Raw genomic sequence first — 22,768 nt, forward strand, 5'->3', positions numbered from 1 at the left:
AGAGGGAGTATGACAACATATTGAGAGAGCAAAGCAACGGAAAATGAGATCTCGGACGTCGTTCAGCTGCGATAGTCCCCATTAATTTGTACGTATTCCTAAACAGTGTCGCATATCATCAAAAAGACAATGCAGTGGGGTAACTGAATTACTTACGTAGCTGAAGTCGCAAGTCCAATACCTTGCGGTTTCGTTACCGCCAGTACCAAGATCGACAACAACCTCAAATTCTTCGTTGCTTAAAATCTCTTTCGCTCGGTCTTCGTCGACCTTTTCAGGTTCCCCGTCCACAAGGACAGGCAGGGGACTGCTCCCGTCGGCAGGAACGAAAGAGACACTGACTTTGGTGGGGTCTAAGACCGTTGCAGGTGACAAGGGCACCGAGCCGGTAGCAGACAATATCCGTCCCCAGCTACACAAAACGGCAAACGTTAATAAAAACGACTGCGGTGGGAACGTTTATGAACGCACTTAGCGTCTTCACCGTAAAGAGCCGTCTTTACTAACGCTGAAGTTGATATACGAGACGCGACTCGGTGAGCGTCGGTATAAGCATTGGCACCCTGCATCCGCGATGAGGGTGATTACACCTTGTTGGGGGGTGGCTTACCTTGACAGTAACAGTAACAAACTTCGTGGCACCCTCTCCATCCCTGACCACAAGTTTAGCCAAGTCTATAGCAAATTCTGTCAGCTCGTTTTTAAAGACTTCGTAGGCTTCTTTGTCGGTCTGCTCGTCGATCTCCTTTGCATCTGCAGCAGCGGCTCCATTGGCTAACACAATGATAGTATCGTTGGTAGACATTTCCCCATCGACACTGATGGAGTTGAAACTTCGGTCGACGGCATAGGTCAAGGCGCTTTGGAGACTCCTTGGCGAAACAGCAGCATCGGTGAGGATACACCCCAGGAGAGTTGCGTGAAGTTGAGTGGAAGCTGGTCCCATGTTGGGGTGGATCATTCCGGCGCCTTTGTCCATGCCAGCAATCCGAAACTCCTTCCCTTTCATCGTGAAGACACGCGAACGCAGTTTCGGGAATGTGTCAGTCGTCATGAACGCCTTCGCTGCTCGTTCCCAAGCTGAAAAGTCCGAGCCCAAAGACCGAGTACCCGCTGTGCTCAACTGCGAGCGGATACCGGCCACAATTTTCGAAATGGGAAGGGATTGACCTATGACACCGGTTGACATAACGAGAGTTTGGTTGTTCTGGTTGGCACCGGCTGGTAGCAAGGCGTCGGTTTCGCGCACCATCGTCCATGCGTCCTCCATACCCTGCTTCCCAGTTACTGCATTCGCGCACCCACTGTTGACCACGATTGCACTTGCCCTCCCAGCATTTTGTTTTAGAATATCATCGGAGACAATGACCGGGGCTGCTTTGAATGCGTTCCGAGTGAAACAAGCTGCAGCAGATGTCGGTTTCTCTGACGTTGAGATGATAATACCCAAGTCCATGACACTGGGGTTCTTTTTGATACCACAATGGACACCTGTGAGCAAATATCCTTTCGGGAACGATGACGAGGGTAGTTCCACATGGTGATGAGCTTTAGATGGCGTCGATTTCACGGTTATTGTGGTGGTCGGGGTTGGAGTCGAAAGGAAACGCTTGGTAAACGCGTGGATGGCGTTGCGCGACATGGGGGTTGTGCACGTTGTTGAGGAACTGGAAACTCGCAGGATTCTCTCACCTCTCCTGGTATTTATGCACTGGCAAAATAGACTCTTGCTACGTGCTCAGATCGCAGTGATTGGCTTGCATGAAATAGTTGTTGTTTTGCGCGACTCGGAGTCGGAACGGTTATGCACGTGCCCTACTTTCCCTAGCTTCCTAACTTAGGCCCCTGTCCTTGAAATACATGGTATTAAAATATTGTATGGAAAACAGTGCGTATGAGTTACAGAAAGCGATGGGCGAAAGAAAATCTACATCATGGATGCAAATTATATTATGAATTCTAAGCCGGTATCCTACGGAAGTTGGGCCAACCATTAGTACATCCATTAGTAGGATGGAAAGATGGGGCATACAATATGATGCGAGCTTCCTAGTTGCGGCGTCTGGCTATATTTATCCTTGAGAAATTCTCTTGTATGATTTAATATAGGTAATCCAGATATGACCATTTTCGAAGATGCTCACCTCACCGCAAGAAGTAGACCTTGATAAGTCTGGCGGGGATTCTTTCCTGAGTACAAACCAAGCAGTCAGTATCACTCAAGGTAGGGCCCTGTGCCAGTCTGAGAGCCAGCACGCACTTAAGACCGATATGAACGCCTGTACGAGACGCATCCAGCAATGTATAATTGAAATTAAGAACCTATCCACGTATGCAGGCTAGGACTCACATGACTCATAGCACCCACTGCGACGCCATTAGCGAACGTATCGGCACTCGTTTGGCCGTCCTTGCAACCAGAAAATGATATCTAGCGTAGGAGTAAATCCAGACGAAGCAGGGCGCCGAAATCAACGGCGAGCCACGCACCACGTCAGCGGGGGACGATTTTCGTTCGCGAGCTTGAGGAGTGATGTGTTGCCTTTTCACTCTACAGTTCGGGCGATACTAGTCACCGAGTAAAATGAGATACCTACGAATGAGAAAGGGAGAGGTTGCACGCACAATATATGGAAGATCTGGACGGTGACAAGTGAGATGATTGATAATAGACCATGGCTCGATTCTTACCTAGCGCAGTCCCTGAATGACAACACTGTAGCACAGATATGTTAACGGTTTATATATGTCGATCCCTTAACAACCTACGTCGAATAGTGCCTATGGGTGAACATCAATGTCGCGCTGCGGACCTTTCTGCAGATAGGACATACCGTTAGCCGACAATTGCGGGGTAATGGCTTGACCTTCGGTGGTAACAGGACATGATACATATATGAACAACCAAGCCTTGCGAGAGTGTCGATGAACTTGCCATTATATCATGCATCGTCTTCGGAGCCTCTGCTCGAATCAGTACGTTTCAGGTGAGGTCATCGAACTCACATCGTCAGTAACATGTCCCTTTTCCTTGTAATCCATCGGGAAAATAACTGAGTGGCCAAAAATTTCATAAAGGAGGGGAATCCATGACAAGGATGACCCACCTTCGTCGAATCCATCTATCTCGTCGCCATCCAGGTCAGGTGTCTGTCCTCCATGTCCAGAATCTGCGGTCGTTCGTCAGTACGAATAGGCGCGATTAAACGAGCTGAGCACTACAGTGAAAGAATAAGGAGTCATGCGGTCTGCCGGAACGCACAAGCCACTTCATAGCTCGAATTATGTTGCTCCTTGTAGGGAGCTTACCAGGATCGGGGCTATCGTCAGTCAGCATGACGATATCCGACTCTCTGAACCTGTGGTTGCCTAGACGCAGGACGAGTGGGTAAATTAACCACCGTATCAAAGCGAGCGAAGAAGTTTGCAGCAAATACGCACGAATTAGGAAATCACGGACACGCTTGGCATCGTTTACGCATCCTCTTAGTTCGTTCGGCTGCCCGAAGTAATTAATACCAATCTAGAGAGTAATGAGTTATTTATGCAGGGAGCGTGAGGGGGCGGACTCACGCAGAGTGCTTTTCGCCTACCAGTACATTTGGAATACGGAGACTGATCAGCGTCGAATGGTTGTCCGTCGGCCTGTTGGTAGTCTGGGGTAACATAGTTTGGTTGAACAAATTGAGGCTGGGAATAATGCGCCGTGCCCGATTGAGGTAAGTTGGGCTGTGAGTACGACTGAGGCTGAGCATAAGGAAGGGACAAGATGGGCGCCGTGGGATATGTCTGATTCAACTGAGGCGCAGCGGGGCTACTGTGCTGTATCAATATCGGTGGTCGCGATGTACTGCTATGATGATGCTTCGAATGATGATGTTTGTGATGGTGATGCTTGGACTTCTGGATGACGGTCACTACTTGAGCGCCCTGGGTGTATATTACTTGCTGCCGACCATATGTCCGTATTTGCCGTCTGTGAGACGCGTTATGATTATTCGTGTTGGTCGTCGATTCATGAACGGAGCTAGCAAATGCTTACTCGGTAGTCGACTGATGACTAAGCCTCGGATAAGCATCTGGGTTACAAGACTTTGTGCGATGAGCTTACTAGGCAGACATGCCGGCAGGCCCTTGGGTAGGCATCGTTGGCGGTGACAATGGGGGGATATATCCTCTCATGTCGGGTTGTGAATTATTGGGTTGCCTGATTAAACGTATGTTCTAAATTAGCTCCGCGATCGTTGTGGTGTACAGCACGCGGAAAGCACCCACGGAACGGGAAATCTAAACAGAAATGTGATCGTTTACTACGAGTTGGGCATTAGATGGAGAACGACATACGAAGGTATCGAACGATCTCTGTCTCTGTTGTGAGCCCTGCTACCGCTCAAATCCCACATCATCCTGCAAGGCCTTAGATCTCAAACGGAGTACAATGATGCGGGCTCTGAGGGGGGGGGGGTCTGATATTGGAAGATGGGAGGGGGCTAATGAAGGGGGCTCACACCTTATATACACCTGTCTCGGAATCACTGACCTTCTGAAGCGTCAAGAGCAAGTAACGCCGAGAAGGAAATTGTCTCACAGATTCGCCTCTGGGAAGCAAGACGCCCAAGTTCGACGTCCGATGCCACCTAATTTGGAAGGGCCCTGACTCAGAGGCGTCAGCTCAGGATACCGCTTGAGTGGCCGCATTTCTTACTGAGACGGCAAGGTGGAGTGATCAACTGGTACCTGGGACAACTCGGCGGCTATGGCTCTCCGTTGACATCGCGGCAGGAAAGGCATGTGCTCGCCGGGCCTACAGAAGTTGGAATTAGTGTTTGGCCCGATTGCTTGGACTTGCACGTTGAGCAGCGAAGGCAGGCAAAGCCAAGGCATACTCAGGATACAAACCAGAATATCAGAATTATCTTGTCATTCGTGTATCACCGCCGTTGTTGGGCGCCCACCATCACATTCGTTGAAGCGATCAGTGCGGAACTACCATCGGTCTCGGTGCCAGCATGTATTGCAGTATGCTAAGATGTTGTTTGCCTTTATAATAAACTAGAATAGCATGCAACCCGTGAATTACGCAGAGCGACGTATTAAACCTAAATAGAATATGGATCCGCGGGCCGCGCCGGCGGTAGCTCGCTTCGAAGTGCTAGGGCAAGGATTCAGTGTATATTCCTAGACTAGGTAGATGGCTAGCTATTACTTGCGTAGAATCTATGAGCGCTAGGAGGGCGCATATGAGTTCTCATCGATATGCACCCAGTGCGTACACCGTAAGCTCAGAGAATTAGGCGCGCGCCACGTCAGCAAGTCTCGTTGATGGAAGTTGAACCTCCTTCGCCAAATTACGGTCTTAAATCATCAAATCTCTACCAAAAGTGCCGCTTTCTTGGCGCAAACCAACTACGGCAAGCAAAATACACACTTCCCATGATTCAGAATTGTGGAAAAGAGGCCAGTTCAGCCAGAAAAAAACACGACCGAGCCTCCAAAGTACGCAGAATTTGTTTGGCCTTATTTGCACGGGCCTTGAACCCTTTAGAGCATGATTGCTCGCTACGCTCGCAATAAAAGAAAGCATCAGACGACCTATGCGGGCAGAAATATCATCACCAAAATTCACCATCGGGTAGGGAACGGTTCAAATTGTGTCGTTGTTAATGTCCATGTGTGATTTCGATGGTAAGTCCGATCCTTAAACACGGGGTGATTATTCGCCCAATTCCTGGGCACACGTGGGGATGGAGAAGGCACGAAGCATATACTGCTATTGCGAGGGTCCGTGGTAGATGTTTGCCATGAATATTAACATTTGAGATGCCATCTGTTGGGAGTGAGGCGTTTGTGGCTGATGGAAACGTGGTGTTTGTGGGGCAGCCCATACCAAGTTGTGGTTTGTCTTTGCTTGATGCTGCTGTTGACACCATGTATGCATTCTTTAATCACGGAAAAGTGTGAATGAGCAAAGCCCCTCACCCAAACATAAACGAACATACGATTCATCTTGGGGGAAGTGCGCCTATCAACGGTGACTTGATATGACGGCCCTCGATAGCGATCACCTACCGACGAATTACGATTAAATGCCCTCGTCCTGTGCCACCATAATTACGTAGATGTTTTCTGTTTAGCGTCTGCTAGCCGGGGGCGTTCGCGTTGTTCAGGGTGAGACAGAGTGCGTCTTGCCTGAAACGCGTCGCTTGCTCACGTCAAGCTAAGCCCCGTTAAACTGAGGGACCTTCTCGCCCTACGTTGAGAACCGACGGCGACGTTGATATATGTACCAAGCAGCCATTTGGCTGCCAAAATAAATCCATTTTGTGGACTTGGGTGCTATAACAATCTAGTCCGCGTGCTCCTCCGGCTCGTCTATGATCTATTCAAGATAGTGAAAAAGAAAGGAAATTAAAACTTCAAAACGTACACGTCAGGCTTCAATGAAGGTTATCTATTACTCAAGAGCTTGAGTGTTGACTTGAAGGTGCATTTTCTAGTAAGAGTGGAACGGTCACGTTACCTTGCCTAGTGCTGAGATCATTAGCATTATGAATCCCTTCTTTCCAACGCTCATGCATGTATGAATTCTTTGAACTTGCAACCCCCACCAACTTTATCCCATCTTCGGAAAGTCCCTGCGTGAGGTCCCAAAGATGAACGTTCACAGTTACGATGCCGGATGCAAGCCACCTTTGTGTTCGTTGCGTCACTGCCTTTGAAAACGGAAGGCCTTTCCCATCATCTTTTGCCTCGAGGCGTCGATTATCCACATATACTGGATCGTTTCTCAAGCTCAAGATTAGGAGACCTCAATCATTGCACGACATACCAAGATGATCCCAACTCGCGCGTGGTGGAAGGAGGCGGTCGTGTATCAAATCTACCCCATCTCCTTTGCAGATTCTAACGGAGATGGCCTCGGGGACCTCAACGGAATCTACTCCAAGCTCGACTATCTCAAGGACGTTGGTGTAGATGTAGTGTGGCTATCCCCCATCTACCCTTCTCCGCTCGCTGATATGGGCTATGATATGTATGTGTTCTGACTACTGGCGTGTCTTATGAGAGAACTCGCACATCGGGGTACTAGCTCAGACTATCGCGACATCGACAAGAGATATGGGACCTTGGATGACTGGGACAAGTTGGTCAAAGGATTACATGATCGAGAGATGAAACTTGTGTGCGTTCAATGACTCCATCAATGTCGCACTAGCTAATACTTATACTCAGGATGGACCTTGTAGTAAACCACTCATCAGATGAGGTCAACACATTGTAGCTTCGTCGAAACGCAGCTCATTCCGTACAGCATGAATGGTTCATCGAGTCGCGGTCAAGCAAGATAAACCCCAAGAGGGATTGGTATGTATGGCGTCCCCCAAAATACGACGAGGAGGGGAATCGTCATCCTCCGAATAACTGGAAGTCGATCTTTCAGGGTAGGTTTCCTTCATTCCCTAATCATAGCCGTAGATTAAACAACTTAGGTCCCGCGTGGGATTATGACGAGGCGACAGGAGAATACTACTTGCACCTTTATGTCTCAAAGCAGCCAGATTTGAATTGGGAGAACGAAGATGTTAGACACGCCGCCTGGGACGTGATGCGCTTTTGGCTTGAACGAGGCTGTGACGGATTCAGAGTAAGCTTGAACTTGTGCCTTGTCAAGATCCCGATATTCATTGACCTCCGCAGATGGATGTAATCAACAAGATCTCAAAGGTTAAGGGTCTTCCTGATGCCCCGATCACCATTCCGGATGAAGAATATCAACCCGCCGGGATGTACTATCTGAACGGGTGAAGGCAGACAGCCGTATCTACCTCATTCTCAGCTAAAGCGGATTTAGTCCCCGGGTGCACGAATTTATCAAAGAGTTGAACTCGAATGTTCTATCACGTATGTCCCCTACTCAGTGATTCTAGGTCGCACCCTGACGCTCAGCCTGTCCCTCGATAGACTACGATGTTATAACCGTCGGGGAGACACCGTCCACATATTTGGCAGATGAAGTCGCCAAATACGTTCTCCCACAAAACAAAGAATTGAACATGGTCTTCCAATTTGAGCTCATGGACATTGACGCTTTCGTCGATCCTCGGAGTGGCGATCACATCCCGATGATACCCTGCGACTGGACGTTGTCGGACTTGAAAAATATTGTGACAAAATGGCAGGTATTCAAGAGAGAGGAAGGTTTTTGGAATGCGTAGGGGCATTGTTATCTATTTCCACGAAATATTGACGGGGATTTGATTTAGGGTATTCATTGAGAACCACGATCAAGCGAGGTCTATATCCAGATTCGCGGACGATTCAGACGAATGGCGAGCACGGTCGGCCAAGTTGTTGGCTATGTTACAGATTACGCAGGGCGGGACATTATACGTCTACCAAGGCGAGGAGATCGGCATGAGGAACTTCCCAGTTGATTGGGGTCTAGAAGAATACAAAGATGTGGCAACGCAAAACTACTGGAACAAGTACGGTTACAGCTATGTGATCTATGCACTCGTTCTGACGATCTACAGGATTCTTAAACAACGACAAGAAGAAGCGCAAAGTGATACTGTCGACATGTCTGATGTGATCGATGGGCTCCAGCGGAAAGCCCGAGATCACGGCCGTACGCCAATGCAGGCAAGTGAATCAAATGCTCTGAGCGGAAATTGATTGAGTGAAATGCCAGTGGAACGACACCACTCACGCCGGGTTCACAACTGGGACACCGTGGATGCGAGTTAACGATGACTACAAAGCGTGCAATGCGGAAAGCCAGACCAGAGACGAAACCAGCGTGCTCTCCTTCTGGAAGCGCGCAATCCAAGTACGAAAAGCCCGAGATGTATTGGTGCGTACTACCCCGCGCGCTATTTCTCGCCCTGTTCCCGTCGTATTGATTCAGACCAAGATTTATGGAGACTTCGTGGAACTGGATCATCTCAACAAGGCAGTCTTTGCCTACACGAGGTCGCTAGGAAACTCAAGCGCGTTGGTCTTGCTCAATTTCAGCAAGTCGGAGGTCGAGTATCGGGTAGAAGGCATAATGACCGACGGGTTCAAGTGTGAATTATCCAACTATGCGTCGGAAGACTCGACAGAATACCTCGGTAGCGTTATTCTCAAGGGCTTCGAAGGGAGAGTCTACTTTCGGGACATGTAGAAAATAGGCAATACACAGGTCCTGTCGTAAGATTCAAACCATTCTTTCCATTTGTTCGTTTGTGATGATATTCGCTTCGAGGAGGGATTGTCCTGAGTTGTCCTGGCCATGGATAAGATTGTCACTGTATACCGCAAGAAGTTTGCTAACGCGGTAGGCCTGACACGTGACCAAGAACTCATTCTCTCCCCCGTTGGTTTTCTAGGTATGTTCCTTGTCAACTGATCCTGGTTCCAGCTGCCAGGAAACAAGACATGACTTGGTCGGACAGCGTCGTTGAACAATTCAGCCTCGTCGATCTCTTCACCACTGACGAGAGCGACTTCTATGGACCCTACAACACCCTCTTGTTCGAGCTCTTCCCTGCCAATGAGCACTATCAAGTGTCCCCTTAGTTCAAGCGCATCACTGGGTCAATGGACTTCACTTTTCTTTACCTTGTCAGTAAACGAAAGGTGCCGGTCTTCTTCATTGAAATCAAGACGTACCTTGCTCTCGATAAAGTCTCTTCGCGAACGGAGGCCGATGACCAGTGCCATGGGCACAAATTTCTCTATCTACGAGTTGACGACGGCCAATAACCAACTCCTGCCTGTGCGCATCATCCCCGATCCCCGATTCCTTATCGATACGGCACCCAAGGAGCAATGGAGCTATGATATCCTGGATCCCGCTGGAGAAGCAAAGATGAGAGAGATCGTGGAAGAGGTCAAGGCGATGTCAGTAGTTCCCAATCCCTGAGGCGAGATTGTAGATGCTAGTAGCTTTTTTTAGCCTATTGTTGGGTCTAGTTCACCAATACATGTTCAACACCTACCTATGTCAACACCTCGCTCTCGCGAAACCGACAGCACTTACGAACTCAAACAATGAGATAAGTCACAGCCTTCCCTCCGAAACCCCGGATATCAGGAAGCCTCATCTTGCTAGTTCCGACTATACAATGTACTTGCTCAGTTTCATACACTCCCCGCGATCATTCGTTCAGGTGACTCCACGTATGACCGCCAACATTCGACGAATGCGGCCAGCTCAGCGCCCTCGACGACTCTGTGGTCTGCGCTCCAACTAATACCGACTTTCAACCTTCGTTCTCCCTTGCCATCCCCCCGGTCAACGTCCCAAACCCACTTAGCACGACCAATAGCAACGATTGCAACTCCGCCACCAGGAACCAATACAGGAGAGGCGAAATCCCCCGCGCCGATTGCGCCGACATTGGACACTGTAATGGTTCCTCCGCGCTTGGGCATCTCTGCTGGCGTCAAGCCACAAGGAATTTGCCGCCCGAGGGACGAAAGGTGTTTGAGTTGTGAAGCAAGCGAGTATATCGAGTGTGTATCAGCTCGCTGGAGAGTGGGGGTGTACAACCCTGTTGGGGTTGAAAGCGCGACACTGATGTCTGCGTTCGGACGAATCGTCAGTGTTGGCTTGGAGCCTTCGGGGGTGTTGGGCGTGATCGACGACCGGAATATTGGCCACTCCGTCATGGCATTAGAAAGTGTTTTGAGGAGGATAGGAAGATAAGTTAGACGTGTATACTGCCCGGATGATGGCGCCTGGGGATGAACGGGTGCAGGGTATATTGAGGAAGGTGAGATTGACTGTGGTGGGGGCGGGCTCGACGGGGGAGGTAGGAAATGGGGTGGGATGTACGAATTAAGCGTTGGGAGCGCGTTGTGCAGCGCGGTCAAGTCCAGCGTAGTAGAGTACCTAAAATGCAACTTAGTCGCAGCAAAGCACATACACTGATGACACGTACCCAAAGTGTGGTATCTCGAGACTCTTTTGGCATGTCAGAGGATAGATAGAAGGAGCTGGGTTAAGTACGCACCTTGACCATAGCCTTCCACATGCCATATCGCGTGCGCCCCAACTCTACTACAACGTCTCCAGAGCCTGTCGTTGTGGCAGGAGCGCGTTGAGAAGCTCCAGAAAGGAATGCCTCTATATCGGATTTTTCTATTCTACCGCGCTTGCCGCTCCCGGGTGCCAGGTGAAGGAGATCGACGCCTTTCTGGCGAGCGAAATGGCGAACGGATGGGGTAGCAAGGACGTCGACATCAGAAGCACGCTTTTCAGGCGTATAGTCTGGGTCCATTGGGTGACGGCGCCGGGGTTCTGGCTCTGGGACCACAGGCTTGACCGCCTCTGTAGGTCGAGGTTCCGAAGGTGCCTGCGGAGGCGAGATGGCAGGTTCCAGCGTAGTAGCCTCATCGCTTGCAAGGACTTCCTCATCGACCTCAATGGTGCATAATGCAGAGCCGACCTTGGCTATCTCCCCCTCTTGAACTAAGATTTCGTGCACCACCCCATCAAATGGACTTGTGATTTCTACGCTCGCTTTGTCGCTCTGGACTTCGCATAGAGGATCGAACGACTTCACTGTGGCTTGGGGCTTGATACTCCTGAACTACACGGTTATTGCCTGGCTCGTCAGAAGATTGGCTTCCTTACCAACTGATAACTTCGCATTCTGTGATACCCTCGCCGATATCTGCAAGCTTGAATTTCTGGAGTACCTTCTTCGCCGCCCAGTAGTTCGGAGAGGTATGAAAATACGAGACGGCGAGAGGCCGACCAAGTAAACGTCGAATCGGTCGAAGCAACATGGTGGAAGGAAAATTACCACCAATTTCGCTCGCTACTCACTTGAACGAGATCCGGGTTGGATCCGGTGTCGTGGCTAAATATGCAAGCTTGTAAGTACCCGTCCGCTGCTGGTCCGTTGGCGTCGAGTCTGGTTCAATTCCTGACATCAGGCTTATTCCGCGAGGACTCACGACAGGAAACGTTTCTCTGAGTTCTCGGTATGGACGCGACCTGTGCTCGAGAGTCGACACCGGCATTAACGGGACTCAGTAATGGTCTGATGATCACTTGTGATCACGTGACGTACTGTCCCTAACCAACACTCCGAGAGGACCTGAGCAGATTCTCTCCAAGATCAACAGCCGCATAGTCAACTTAGGACGATTCTACTAGCAATAGGCTCAAGTATCATCTCGAACCTTGCGGTGGCTTTCAAATCGTTTCATGCGTCGGAGTTAGGAACGAGCGAAATCAAGAAGCCTCCCCGGCTTCCGTCACTGTTGGCCAATGCTTCCCATAGCAGTGCATAAGTATAGTAAAGACAGGCCGGTGTAGCACCGCAGGCACTGCTTTGCGTAGTCCTTATATTGAGCGCAGTCTCAAGCTGTTTCCCCCCCTCTTCATACTAACTATCCCTGTACTCATCAGCACGATAATGGGAACAGCTTCGAGTAGTGCGCGCTCATCTGTGGAAGTTGCGGAGGCTGGTGGAGGGGAAGCAGCTGTGATTAGCCCTCCTGTCGCCCAACAACCTTCTCTATATGGTGGTGGAGACGATGTCGAAAGTAGCAATGGTAGTGCTGCTGCTGCTGCTGGAGACACGCTTAGGACAGGGCGGATTGGCGGCGTCAGACCGACCCCACAGAGGAAAGGAGGACCAGTTCTTGACGTGTTGGACATATGGCTCAATGCCCTGAAGAATGCTGGCGCAATCACTCAACTCCCTTATATGAAGGAGGCCGCAGGTGTCCTGTTGCAAGTTGTCAATGCAATACAGGTGAGTAGTCCTAATAAAGAGAGACTGCGTAGTGATTAATTCATTAGGCTGTTCGAGACAATCAAGATGCTTTCATTCGTCTTGTAGATCACGCTGGCTGTATCATTTTGTCGGCAACCAGAACTATGCAGCCACCAAGGGAAATCACAGACGATATGAAGTCTGCTTTGAAAAAGATACACGAGTGAGTAGAATACCATCCATTCGATTTTCATGTACCCTAACGGACAGTCTCTACGTAGCGTTGTCCTCAAGATCAAGTCATTGTCCGACAACAGAACTAACCGGACTAGGCTCAGACGTTTTCTCCACGCTGGATCTGACAAAGTTGAGATCGGAAAGCTGAGGGAGGATTTGAATGCTGCCGTACAAATATTCGGGGTAAGCATCCTGCTGGTTAGATCCAATTAATCTCAATCCTTTCTAGGTGGACGCTGCTATGATACTCAACGCGGATATCAACATGCTAACTGAATACGTTCGTCAGTTAATGAACGAGGCTAGAGGTTCTTGCGCTGGAGACTGTGCAGTGGCCGATGGCCCCTCATATGGCCCTTCGTCCGTCATACCTCCACCCTTACCAGAAGTCTCCGATGTAAACATTCAGGACGGGGTTTTCACCCATATCTCGGCTGGCGTAGATGCCTCCAACGAAGGTGACGGCACGCAAAATATATGGGCGCCTAACATCTCTTCTGGGGTTGATGGCAATGTCCATATGAACTCTCCAGTGTCCCGGCCCCGCTCGAGGTCGAGGTCAAGAAGGTCTTCGCGCTCACCAAATCCTCCATTCACCCCCTCAACAGACGACCGACAACGAAACGTGAGGGTATCCCCATCTCCGCCTGTAGTTGTTCTTCCGGAGGAGGACGATCATATGCGCGAACCTCTACGAGGCTCTCCGCCGCCGCCGCCTAGTCCACGTCGGAGTTCTCCAGCACTCCCTCGTGCAAACTCTCTGTCTACATCGTTCTCCGGGGTCAAAATCGACAACGGCGCGTTCAACTATGTGAACTCACCATGTAAGGTGACAAACAAAGGCTCAGGCACCCAGACCTTTCACGGACATAACATCGCCACAAACGTATCGGGCGATGTAATGATGAACTGCGGCAATTATAAGAAGATAATCACATCCAATTCGAACAATGATTACTCAACACATCATTATCGTCATTCAAGAAGATCTGGTGAGCTCGAGTTTACTCTTTGGGCGGTGCGTGGAAAATACTAAACGTAACGGATGCAGGTAGGCCGAGGGGTCGTCAAGGGTTGTGACCTTCTTGGATGTCCGGATACATCGAGATACATTTGCGAAGGACGCTGGGCAAAGGCAGGGAAGCTTTTCTCTGCCTCTATTTAGGGTGACACATTCCAAATGCACTACTGCGGTTATATTCGAGAGCGCGACGACCTCAATTGAATATAACCAACAGGTGATAGAAGAGACGGACTCAATCTGTATGCATGCCATATATTTGATAGCTCTCTCGACTAGACTACAATGCCTCATTCACACGAAATTTGACCCCTGTTAAACGTTCTGAACAAACACATCACGTGTAATCGACCGCTGCCCCGTTTTGGCTTGAACTATGATACCACCACCAGCAACGATTGTGGCTGCTCTGTCATGTCTGGCCATCTCTACTGGCGTATATTACGCCGTGAGACCTCTGCCTCGACAAACACAGATACGCAAACGGGATGAAAGAGTACTCGTTATCGGTGCTTCGAGTGGGATAGGTCGGTCGATCGCACACGAATATGCCGCCAGAGGAGCAAATGTGTGCGTTGCGGGTCGGAGGGCCGAATTACTCAAGAAAGTATTGGAAGAATGCGATGCCTTGGGGGAGAAAGGGAAATCCACTCATATGGCTGCAGATTTCACGAATGTGGAGGACCTGGTGCGCTTGCGACAGTTCGTAGAGGCCGGTACGTTGTCTCCAAGGGTCCGTGTTATGAAGGAGATTTAATCTTATGGCAGAATGGGGTGGTATTGATACACTTATTGTCGCAGCTGGTGTATCTGCGCTGCAGCCGCTCATGAATGTTGCTGGTATTGATGACCCCAATGCCGATGCAACTTCAGAGGGTATCACGCACGCCGTTGAGACTGCAAAGAAAGCGATGAATGGCAACTATTTTGGTCCTCTCGGTGCTGCTGTAGCCTTTGTACGTCCGCCGTTAAACATTTCATACTATATACTCAAGTCCCTTCAGATTCCTCTGCTTACTCGAACGTCCCCCTCGCCTTCTATCCTCCTTGTATCGTCTCTAGCCGCGGTAATTCCAGCTCCTAGTCGCACACTTTACGCGTCTACCAAAGCTGCATCCCTCGTACTCTACCAAGCTCTCTCCATCGAGCATCCCAGTATTCGCTTTTCCGCTATATTGCCGTACACCGTTGAAGGTGACTTCCGCGCTTCTGCCGTCGATGCCGGACCAGTCCGCGAAGCTGATCCAAGTAAGCACGGATTGAAGCGCGAAGTCGTGGCGCGGCGATGTGTGCAAGCCGTCGATGCCGGTGAAAAAGCCGTATTCTTGCCCGCATTCTACAGAGCAGGGTTGTTTCTCTATTGGATATTCCCGGCCTTTGTCGAGTGGCGGGCAAGGAAGAAATACGGATTCACGACTTAAGCTGATATATGCCATGTCTGGATTTCATGACCATTGTACTACAACGTGCGAAGAGTTCGTCCATAGCATCCTTGTATGTTTGGCATCCGTCTGGTGCTACAATTGATGAAAAACTCGATTCCAGATCCAATCACTTGCCTTGTACGTCTTTACGAGGATCATGGCATGACACTACCGCTGCCTGGGCCTTCCTTCAACGCTTCTCAGTATGTTATCCGCGTCAGGAGCGCCTCCAATTAGTGCGCCTCGGTTTCACGGCCTCACTTCCCGTTATTGTGCTTCTATGATCGACGGAGAAAACGTCAAATTAGAGACGTTTTCTCGTTAGCCCCGTGATTTCTTCTCGGGTGCCCTGCATCTACCACCTTGAAGAACCCTCGCTTAATTTTGTGGGCGGTATTATTCAAGGGTTTCGAAGCTGGTCTCGACGGTCTAGCACGTCCTCAAGACATTATTTTCACGTACAAGGCGGACTTGAAATGGATCCAGTTTGAACACGTCTATGCTTTGGATTCGTATAAATACCCCACTGTTCACCTCTCCAAGTCTCCATTCGAATCCTCTCATTCGTTTTTTAGACTCGCCCTCATCAACACTACTAGTCCTTCACATTCACTCTTTTGACAATGTTCGCCCAATCTTTCATTATCACCGCTCTCGCTGCTCTCGCAGTAGCTAGTCCTCTCCAAGTTCGCACCAGCGACAAATGCAACACCGGGACAGTCCATTGCTGCAACTCTATGAAGAAGTCGGATTCAGCCGACATCAGCAAGATCGCCTCATTGCTTCAATTGGATGTCAAAGGGGTTGTAGGCGACGTTGGCCTCCAGTGCTCCCCGCTCGTCTCCCTCGTTGGAGGAGGATCTAAGTGGTATGTCTCGTAGGTTCGATCGGCCACGTTTTGTTATATGAATTCTTTGTTTTCAGCTCTGGGCAAACGGTTTGCTGCGATCAAACCAAATTCAGTAAGTTGTTTTGCGTGCCAATAATGAAGATGGTCAGACACTGATCATTCCTTTCTTAGATGGTCTTGTCAACATTGGCTGCTCGCCTATCAATGTAGGACTGTAGTGCGCCCGTTGAGGAATGTTTGGGACGAAGTGGTGGTTTATGACCAGACAATAATCTACTTGCGCATCGATTGATGGTGGTCCGCTTGAGAAAATAATAATAATCATAATAATGTATCGGAACCAATATTGTGATCCTCCCAGTTGTTTCTCATGAAGTGACAACAATGGCAAGATCCCGACTTGATTTACCCGCATGCTTTGTCAAACCTGACTACAGTAGAGACGACTTTACACTGCTGAATTCAGACACTTCCTGCGCTACAATTTGTCTATTTTACCATCTTGTGATATCGACCTCCGCCTCCCCGAAGACACTTGTTTTCTTGATCGCGAATCCTTCGACTTGTGCGTTAAGAGGTTCTCGACTCGAGTAAAGTTCGACAAATTCCTTCTTGAGGAACCGCAGGATATGACTATTAATCTGCTCGAACTCTAGCAGAAACCCGTCGTGACCATCTGGCGAAGGGATCAATACCAGCTCAGCGTCAGGAATGTGTGCCGCAATTTCGCGCTGTTCAATGGTGGTGAACAAGCCATCAGTTTGAATGCTGATTACCAAAGCTCTGGGCGGAAGAGTGGAGAGGACTTTAGCGAGAGCCAGAGATTCTTCTTCGTCAGTAGTTGGTTCCGGAGTAATTCTCCCGCGAGCAATGTCGTGCGTATCAAGCTTGCGGGTGATATGGATGTAGCAGTTGGCATCAAATCTAGCCGTGAATTTTTCTCCCTGATATCGCAAATACGATTGTGCCGAGAATATCTGCGGAGCCGATTCCCCTGGAGAACCTCCTCGAGGAGTGGCTGCACGCGATTTGGCGTTTCGAGAACCTTCATTGTGCGCGGCGATTGCCTCATTCGGTGATGGCGGAGTGTGTAGGGAAAATCTAGGAGGCGGGGATACTTGAGATGCACGGCTAATCTGCGGCTTTCGGCCGAATCGACTTTCAAACGAATCGCGAGAGCGATATGTCAACAGTGCGCTCATCCGCGCTGCTGCTAACCCGGAAGCAGGCTGTGTTGTGTAGTAGCCTTCTTCATACATCGGATCGCTGTAAATGCTTTGGCGCTGTGCTTCACCCCAGGATATGCACCAAGCAGAGTGCCGGGCCGATGTCGCGATTGGGATTATATGATGGACGTAGCCTGGTGGGGTGCACAGTGGCCACTCCAGAACCGCCATCCCGCCCATGGAACCACCTATGGCTACAGCAACGGCGGCGACGCCAAGATGATCGAGGACGAGCTTGTGGATTCTGGGTTGATTGAGTATGGTTATATTATACTACAGCTTAAGGACATACCGAACGTCGTCGCGGATTGTGGTCGCAGGAAACTCGGGACCATAGGTAGTCCCCGTCTCTGGATTTGTGGTGATGGGGGATGCCGAACCGTATGGAGATCCCAGAACGTTCGCGCAGAAAATGAAGTATACGCTAGGATCAAAAGCCTTCCCGATGCCTATTAGTGGTCCCCACCTAGAGAGACACGGGTAATCAGCATGTTTCGTGCTTGTGTCTATAGATGCCCACCAATCTTCGACATCAGCACTTCCAGTAAATGCATGGCAAATTACCATGACATTGTCTTTTCTTTCATTCAAGTTCCCCCATGTCTTGTAAGCGACAGGCGCATCCCTTAGCGTTCGCCCGCACTCGAGTGTGAACTCCGAGACAATGTGTATCGACTGCTCGATGAGATTTGCGAAAGCCGCCATGTCTAAGTCACTGATTATCTGATTGAAGACGGATTCCAGGAAGTAACTTAGCCAATCAGTCACAATCCCAGGGCCAAAACAACACCTAATAGTGGCTTAAGGTCAACCAGAGCCGCTTGATTCAATTTTGGGATGGTTTGAATATACTCACCCTCGGGGCGTTGGGATGGTCTAGCGGACTCTTTTTGAAGTGAAGTAAAATTATTTGCAAATCAATGATGTGATGATGGGATAAGATAACAATTAAGGAGTGCTATCGATATACAAGATGCATAGTAGGACAAAAAAGGAATGACGATATGCAATGGAAAACGAAGAAAATCCAGTAAAGAAACTAAGGGGATATAAGTATGCACATCGCAAGAACTAGAACCTTCGTACGCCACCGACCAGACCTTCTATTGAGTGATGCTCGAGATCATTCCTGGCTTTGAGTATGGAGGCATGCATCTCCTTCATCGCGTTGCCAAGCTTGACACCGAACCGACTAAGGATATCTCTTTGCCATGCATCATACTTCGCGTTAACTCTGGCCTGCACTTGTTCATAGTCGATCACGCAAACCCCGAAGGATTTCTGCGTTTCCGACGTGTCGAAGGTGGATCGCGCTTTCTTGATCTCCGTAAGGAGCTGCTGCCAGTGGGCGAGCGAGTCGCCAAGTCGGTTGAACACGTATTCGGCCTCGAGGTCCCATAAAGATTGGAACTGGAGCCATTTCGCAACATAGTCTTTCAACTGTTGTACTTTGGCTTCAATGAGGGCGAAGGGTCGTTGAAGGGTATTATCAGTCAGCAATGTTAGCTACACCTGTCGTCAGTCGGTGTTGATGAGGAGAGCGGAGTACACGGACGAGTGAAGTATATGTTGTCTCGACTGCCGCAAGACCTTGCATCTGAAGGCCGATCTCGTACCGTGAACTCTGGATTCGGCGCAGGCGGCAAACGATGCCTGACGAGGGTGTGAGTCCCCGAGTCCAACGTGAATCAGAATCAACATACCTAGCCATTCGTGCAACTGCTTGATCCATGTCGCGCGAGCATGTTCTATCGGAGGATCGAGGAAGATGACTTGATTCTGTATTCTGATTTCATGAACAATGGGGACCAGGGTCAAGTTTCCTTCCAAAACCTATGACGAGTAAGAAACCGCGTGCAAGTCATAGGACAAGACCCACTTTCTCCTCCTTGAGACGCTTGTCCCCTCTCCGTTTGATTGTCGCATCACGAGGGACAGTTTCTCGCCGAAAGCCCCCATCGTCGACTCGATCGAACTCTGTGCACCATGTTTGTATGATCTGTGTCAGTCGCTGGAGGAGGATGGTCTCAATCCGCTTGTCAAGATCAGCTACCCAGTGTTCCAGGTTAGCATATCCTTCCAAATTCAAGCGATCAATCTGCGTTGTAGAGTTGTAAAAAAGTTCTCAAAGAATACATATTTACGTACCGCGGCCTGAATCTTTGCAAGAAGCTCTGTGAAGGCCTCAGACGTGTACGAGCATGTTGCCAAGTCTTCCACGGAACGGAGTATATCTTTGTAGAGATCGATGACATTGTTCGTTTTGTCCTAGGAGAATACCCGGCCATCAGACTACACATACGCAATGCAATACGATAGAATCCAACCTGGAGAACGGATACAACACTGGCGAACTCGCGGACGAACTGTATATGTCGATTGTCTCGGCTGTCGGCGGTTGCAACATACCCCGCACTGAACTGATTGACGAAATGGTCCCAACGGATGCCCATACCTAAACTCAGTCATTATCATCGACGTACCCTCGTACAAGTAATGACGATCACCTTTTCCAATCATGTGCTGCGCTTCGTTTCGATACTCCGCCACTAACCATTCAATGCCCTTATTGTTCTCCACAAGGTCCAAAGTCTGACCGTACGTCCTGACTGTTTCCATCAAGCTTACAGCGTGAGGGTATACTCGTTTCGCATCCTTGGCCAAACTCGTCGTCGTGTGCGGCACTTGGAAGCCCAACCAAAGCAGATTCCGGACCTCTTTGAAAAGTGTGATAATCTGCGGGTCGAAATTCACTGCTAGCTGGTAGCCGCTGACGCCGCCTCCTGTTGCCCTGAGTCGAAGGATCTCAAATAACCGACCGTCGACACCCATGTTGCGTCGGTTGATATCGTGCAACCAAGCATCGAATACCGGCCGAGTATCGAGCTTCTTACGGAAAGCTGCTGAGTCACCTTGTAGTCTCTGTCCCTCGGCGTAGAGCTCCCATCCTTTCCCGAGCACGTCTTCAACACGCTTCATGTAAGTGAGAAGTTGACGATCGATTTGGCGAGCCCATATTATTGCACCGGCAATTGGTGGCAAGTCCCGCATTTGCGACATATGATATGCCTCTGAAAATCTGTATTGTGTTTTGAACTGAAAGCGAAATTCAAAAAATGTCAACAAGTATCAGAACGCCTCAACTTGCCTTGTCGTGGAGGTGCTTGATGTCTTCTTTGACCGAGTCAATGAGCTGAGTTTGATACTCTTGAATAGCGCCACGAATCTAGTACGGGTTGACATTGTCAAAATCGGGTGAGCATGCTATGTGGCCTACCTTTGGTCTAACAAAGAGGGCATTGAACTTGGAGAAGACACGGAACATCTCATTGGCATTGCGAGCTGTCCCGAGACGATCACGCAGACGAGCGATAATCTGGTTTTCCACCCGTGACACGCGCTCGTTGTACGCGTTCTCCGCAGCAACCCAGATTTCTGTTCCCTCTGAGAACCGTGACAGAGTAATTAGTGCGACAGAAATGACCCGAGTAGTATAACGTACCGACTGAGACATCCAAAACATCTATCCGCTTGACCACCTCATAAGCTTCCTTGACCTCTTCCTCCATGTCCATTCCCCCGTCGACACCGCCCAGACCCTTGGTCGGTCCGGTCATCACCGCGAGTTGTTCGTGCTGTTTCCGCCACTCTCGAAGGTACCGGCAGCGTTCTTGCAATTTGGCATGCGCCGGAATGATCTTGATGGGAATGAATCGTTCCAGGCGCTTACGCGTTACCTCTCGGGCCACATTGGTAAACTCCTTCATCTGATCATCCCACGTACGGAAAATGTTCATCGTCTGGTTGAGAAGCCGCTCGAAGGTATCATACGGGGTATAAGGCAGACGGTGCGAAGTTAGTATACGGAGGAGCTGGTCATTGAAGTCTCGGGAGATGGCTTCGACGAGGGGGAGGGCGCGGCGAATTGGGTATGGGGATAGCTTGAGTTTGCGGGTAAGATGAGAGAAAATAAGGGATAAAGACTCCTGTATTTTATCGAGGTCGGTCGCCGATAAAAGTTCGTTGAGAGGGAAGTCTTTCATGAGTTGATTGTACTTATGGACTAGGCGAGTTTAGCTGTAACGAAACACAAAAGATCGTTAACTCACCTAGATCCGTGGCATCCTTCAGCCCAGTGTCGGCGATGAAACTGACGGTGGCATGATATCGTCGAGCATTGCGAAGACAGTCCATGACCAGCTGGACTTCGTCACTTCGCAGTTGAGCTTCAATCCCTTCCAATGCCCGTTCCAAACTAAGCCAAAAGTTGATTTCTTGTGACGCGGTCCCCGAGGATACATCCCGCGAGAGCTTGGTAACCGATTGTATTGATTTGATCCACGTATTGACATGGCCGTGCAGCGAGTTGAGGAACGTGCTGTCGCTGAGCAATTTGGGGGGGATATACGATATGCTTGAACCGGACCCAGCTGCCCGCGCCTGCTCAACGGCACGCTGTATCGCTGGGTGTATAACCAGATGCGTTTCAGGGATTTCGACGTTTTGTTGCAGATGAAGGAGTGATAATTCAAGTTCCGCGAACTTCTTCTTTGTCATGGGTATGCCCATCTTCGCGTCCCCGTCTTTGCCTTGGCCACGAGCACCGACGAAAGCATCGAACCACGGCTTGACACCACGGCTCACAACAGCGTGCAGGCTTTCATACGGTGTGTCGTCGCTGCCGAAGAGATTCAGCAGATGCAGTTGCGTTGCGAGCGGGGTAGTCGAGTCAAGCGTTTGGCTACGTTTGATGAGGGCAACGGTCATGACATGTGAGGGTTGGTACGTTAGATGCGGTGTAAGTATGAAATGATAAGTCGGTGGAATAGACTCGTCTGTTCAAGTAAGTAAGCAGGAATCAGCACTCAGAGCATTACGCACCTTCTGACTCGTCCCTCACTTTGACGATATATATTGCCTCTGCGCCCTCTGCAGCGAACTTAACCACGCGCTCATCAAAGTCGTCGTCGAATAAGGAGTGCAGTTCATGAAGTGACGCTCCGATCACAGGTGGTAGCAGAGCTGTCAAATAGTCGCGGAATATGGTCGGATCGAATGTAGTTGTAGTCGTCGCAGGTTCCGCATGTTGGTCGTGATTTGTACCGTTAGTGGTCGTTATAGGCGTTAATGACGGTTCCATTTCCGTCCCTGAGTCTCGAGAAATCGTTTCGTTGCTTGGCAATGACTTCAAAGGCGCTCTGACGGATTTAGTTTTCCCCCAAAAGCTCAAAGACGTGAGTGTTGCCCCTTGCCGCCTCGGTTTGCGGTGAGAGGTAAAATACTGTTGGAAAGAC

At 49.7% G+C, this 22,768-nt stretch overlaps 9 protein-coding genes across 9 annotated transcripts; 5 read left to right on the top strand and 4 right to left on the bottom strand.

Annotated features, from left to right (window-relative positions):
• Window positions 1-62: 62 nt before the first annotated feature.
• On the bottom strand, window positions 63-1,642 carry PC9H_004223 (uncharacterized protein; the record flags this gene model as incomplete). Its single annotated transcript, XM_036773810.1, has 4 exons — window positions 63-98; window positions 157-412; window positions 472-563; window positions 611-1,642. 4 exons carry the CDS (start codon window positions 1,640-1,642, stop codon window positions 63-65), a joined length of 1,416 nt encoding a protein of 471 aa, XP_036635283.1.
• A 672-nt stretch (window positions 1,643-2,314) lies between these two features.
• Window positions 2,315-4,146, bottom strand: MCA5 (Metacaspase; the record flags this gene model as incomplete). Its single annotated transcript, XM_036773811.1, has 10 exons — window positions 2,315-2,431; window positions 2,491-2,568; window positions 2,846-2,953; window positions 3,007-3,053; window positions 3,108-3,170; window positions 3,223-3,369; window positions 3,442-3,523; window positions 3,574-3,976; window positions 4,043-4,060; window positions 4,112-4,146. The coding sequence occupies 10 exons, from the start codon at window positions 4,144-4,146 to the stop codon at window positions 2,315-2,317; spliced, it is 1,098 nt and encodes a 365-aa protein (XP_036635284.1).
• Window positions 4,147-6,833: 2,687 nt separating this feature from the next.
• Window positions 6,834-9,166, top strand: PC9H_004225 (uncharacterized protein; the record flags this gene model as incomplete). The annotated part of the gene is made up of 12 exons (XM_036773812.1): window positions 6,834-7,033; window positions 7,091-7,183; window positions 7,234-7,267; window positions 7,313-7,442; window positions 7,491-7,645; window positions 7,699-7,802; window positions 7,853-7,902; window positions 7,963-8,212; window positions 8,265-8,486; window positions 8,568-8,643; window positions 8,693-8,854; window positions 8,909-9,166. 12 exons carry the CDS (start codon window positions 6,834-6,836, stop codon window positions 9,164-9,166), a joined length of 1,734 nt encoding a protein of 577 aa, XP_036635285.1.
• Window positions 9,167-9,274: 108 nt separating this feature from the next.
• Window positions 9,275-9,907, top strand: PC9H_004226 (uncharacterized protein; the record flags this gene model as incomplete). Its single annotated transcript, XM_036773813.1, has 3 exons — window positions 9,275-9,371; window positions 9,404-9,549; window positions 9,671-9,907. The coding sequence occupies 3 exons, from the start codon at window positions 9,275-9,277 to the stop codon at window positions 9,905-9,907; spliced, it is 480 nt and encodes a 159-aa protein (XP_036635286.1).
• A 218-nt stretch (window positions 9,908-10,125) lies between these two features.
• Window positions 10,126-11,778, bottom strand: PC9H_004227 (uncharacterized protein; the record flags this gene model as incomplete). The annotated part of the gene is made up of 4 exons (XM_036773814.1): window positions 10,126-10,879; window positions 10,929-10,951; window positions 11,001-11,574; window positions 11,624-11,778. The coding sequence occupies 4 exons, from the start codon at window positions 11,776-11,778 to the stop codon at window positions 10,126-10,128; spliced, it is 1,506 nt and encodes a 501-aa protein (XP_036635287.1).
• Window positions 11,779-12,413: 635 nt separating this feature from the next.
• Window positions 12,414-14,321, top strand: PC9H_004228 (uncharacterized protein; the record flags this gene model as incomplete). The annotated part of the gene is made up of 6 exons (XM_036773815.1): window positions 12,414-12,755; window positions 12,803-12,939; window positions 12,998-13,136; window positions 13,183-13,782; window positions 14,009-14,191; window positions 14,241-14,321. The coding sequence occupies 6 exons, from the start codon at window positions 12,414-12,416 to the stop codon at window positions 14,319-14,321; spliced, it is 1,482 nt and encodes a 493-aa protein (XP_036635288.1).
• A 29-nt stretch (window positions 14,322-14,350) lies between these two features.
• On the top strand, window positions 14,351-15,395 carry PC9H_004229 (uncharacterized protein; the record flags this gene model as incomplete). Its single annotated transcript, XM_036773816.1, has 3 exons — window positions 14,351-14,690; window positions 14,776-14,930; window positions 14,979-15,395. The coding sequence occupies 3 exons, from the start codon at window positions 14,351-14,353 to the stop codon at window positions 15,393-15,395; spliced, it is 912 nt and encodes a 303-aa protein (XP_036635289.1).
• Window positions 15,396-16,021: 626 nt separating this feature from the next.
• Window positions 16,022-16,466, top strand: PC9H_004230 (uncharacterized protein; the record flags this gene model as incomplete). The annotated part of the gene is made up of 3 exons (XM_036773817.1): window positions 16,022-16,266; window positions 16,323-16,360; window positions 16,420-16,466. 3 exons carry the CDS (start codon window positions 16,022-16,024, stop codon window positions 16,464-16,466), a joined length of 330 nt encoding a protein of 109 aa, XP_036635290.1.
• A 276-nt stretch (window positions 16,467-16,742) lies between these two features.
• Window positions 16,743-22,614, bottom strand: PC9H_004231 (uncharacterized protein; the record flags this gene model as incomplete). The annotated part of the gene is made up of 15 exons (XM_036773818.1): window positions 16,743-17,718; window positions 17,767-17,940; window positions 17,995-18,197; window positions 18,561-18,980; window positions 19,030-19,127; window positions 19,178-19,307; window positions 19,354-19,572; window positions 19,623-19,742; window positions 19,802-19,929; window positions 19,982-20,570; window positions 20,623-20,700; window positions 20,752-20,918; window positions 20,977-21,537; window positions 21,584-22,309; window positions 22,356-22,614. The coding sequence occupies 15 exons, from the start codon at window positions 22,612-22,614 to the stop codon at window positions 16,743-16,745; spliced, it is 4,848 nt and encodes a 1,615-aa protein (XP_036635291.1).
• Window positions 22,615-22,768: the final 154 nt, after the last annotated feature.

The sequence above is a fragment of the Pleurotus ostreatus genome (assembly GCF_014466165.1).
Source record: "Pleurotus ostreatus strain PC9 chromosome Unknown scaffold_2, whole genome shotgun sequence".
Taxonomy (NCBI): domain Eukaryota; kingdom Fungi; phylum Basidiomycota; class Agaricomycetes; order Agaricales; family Pleurotaceae; genus Pleurotus; species Pleurotus ostreatus.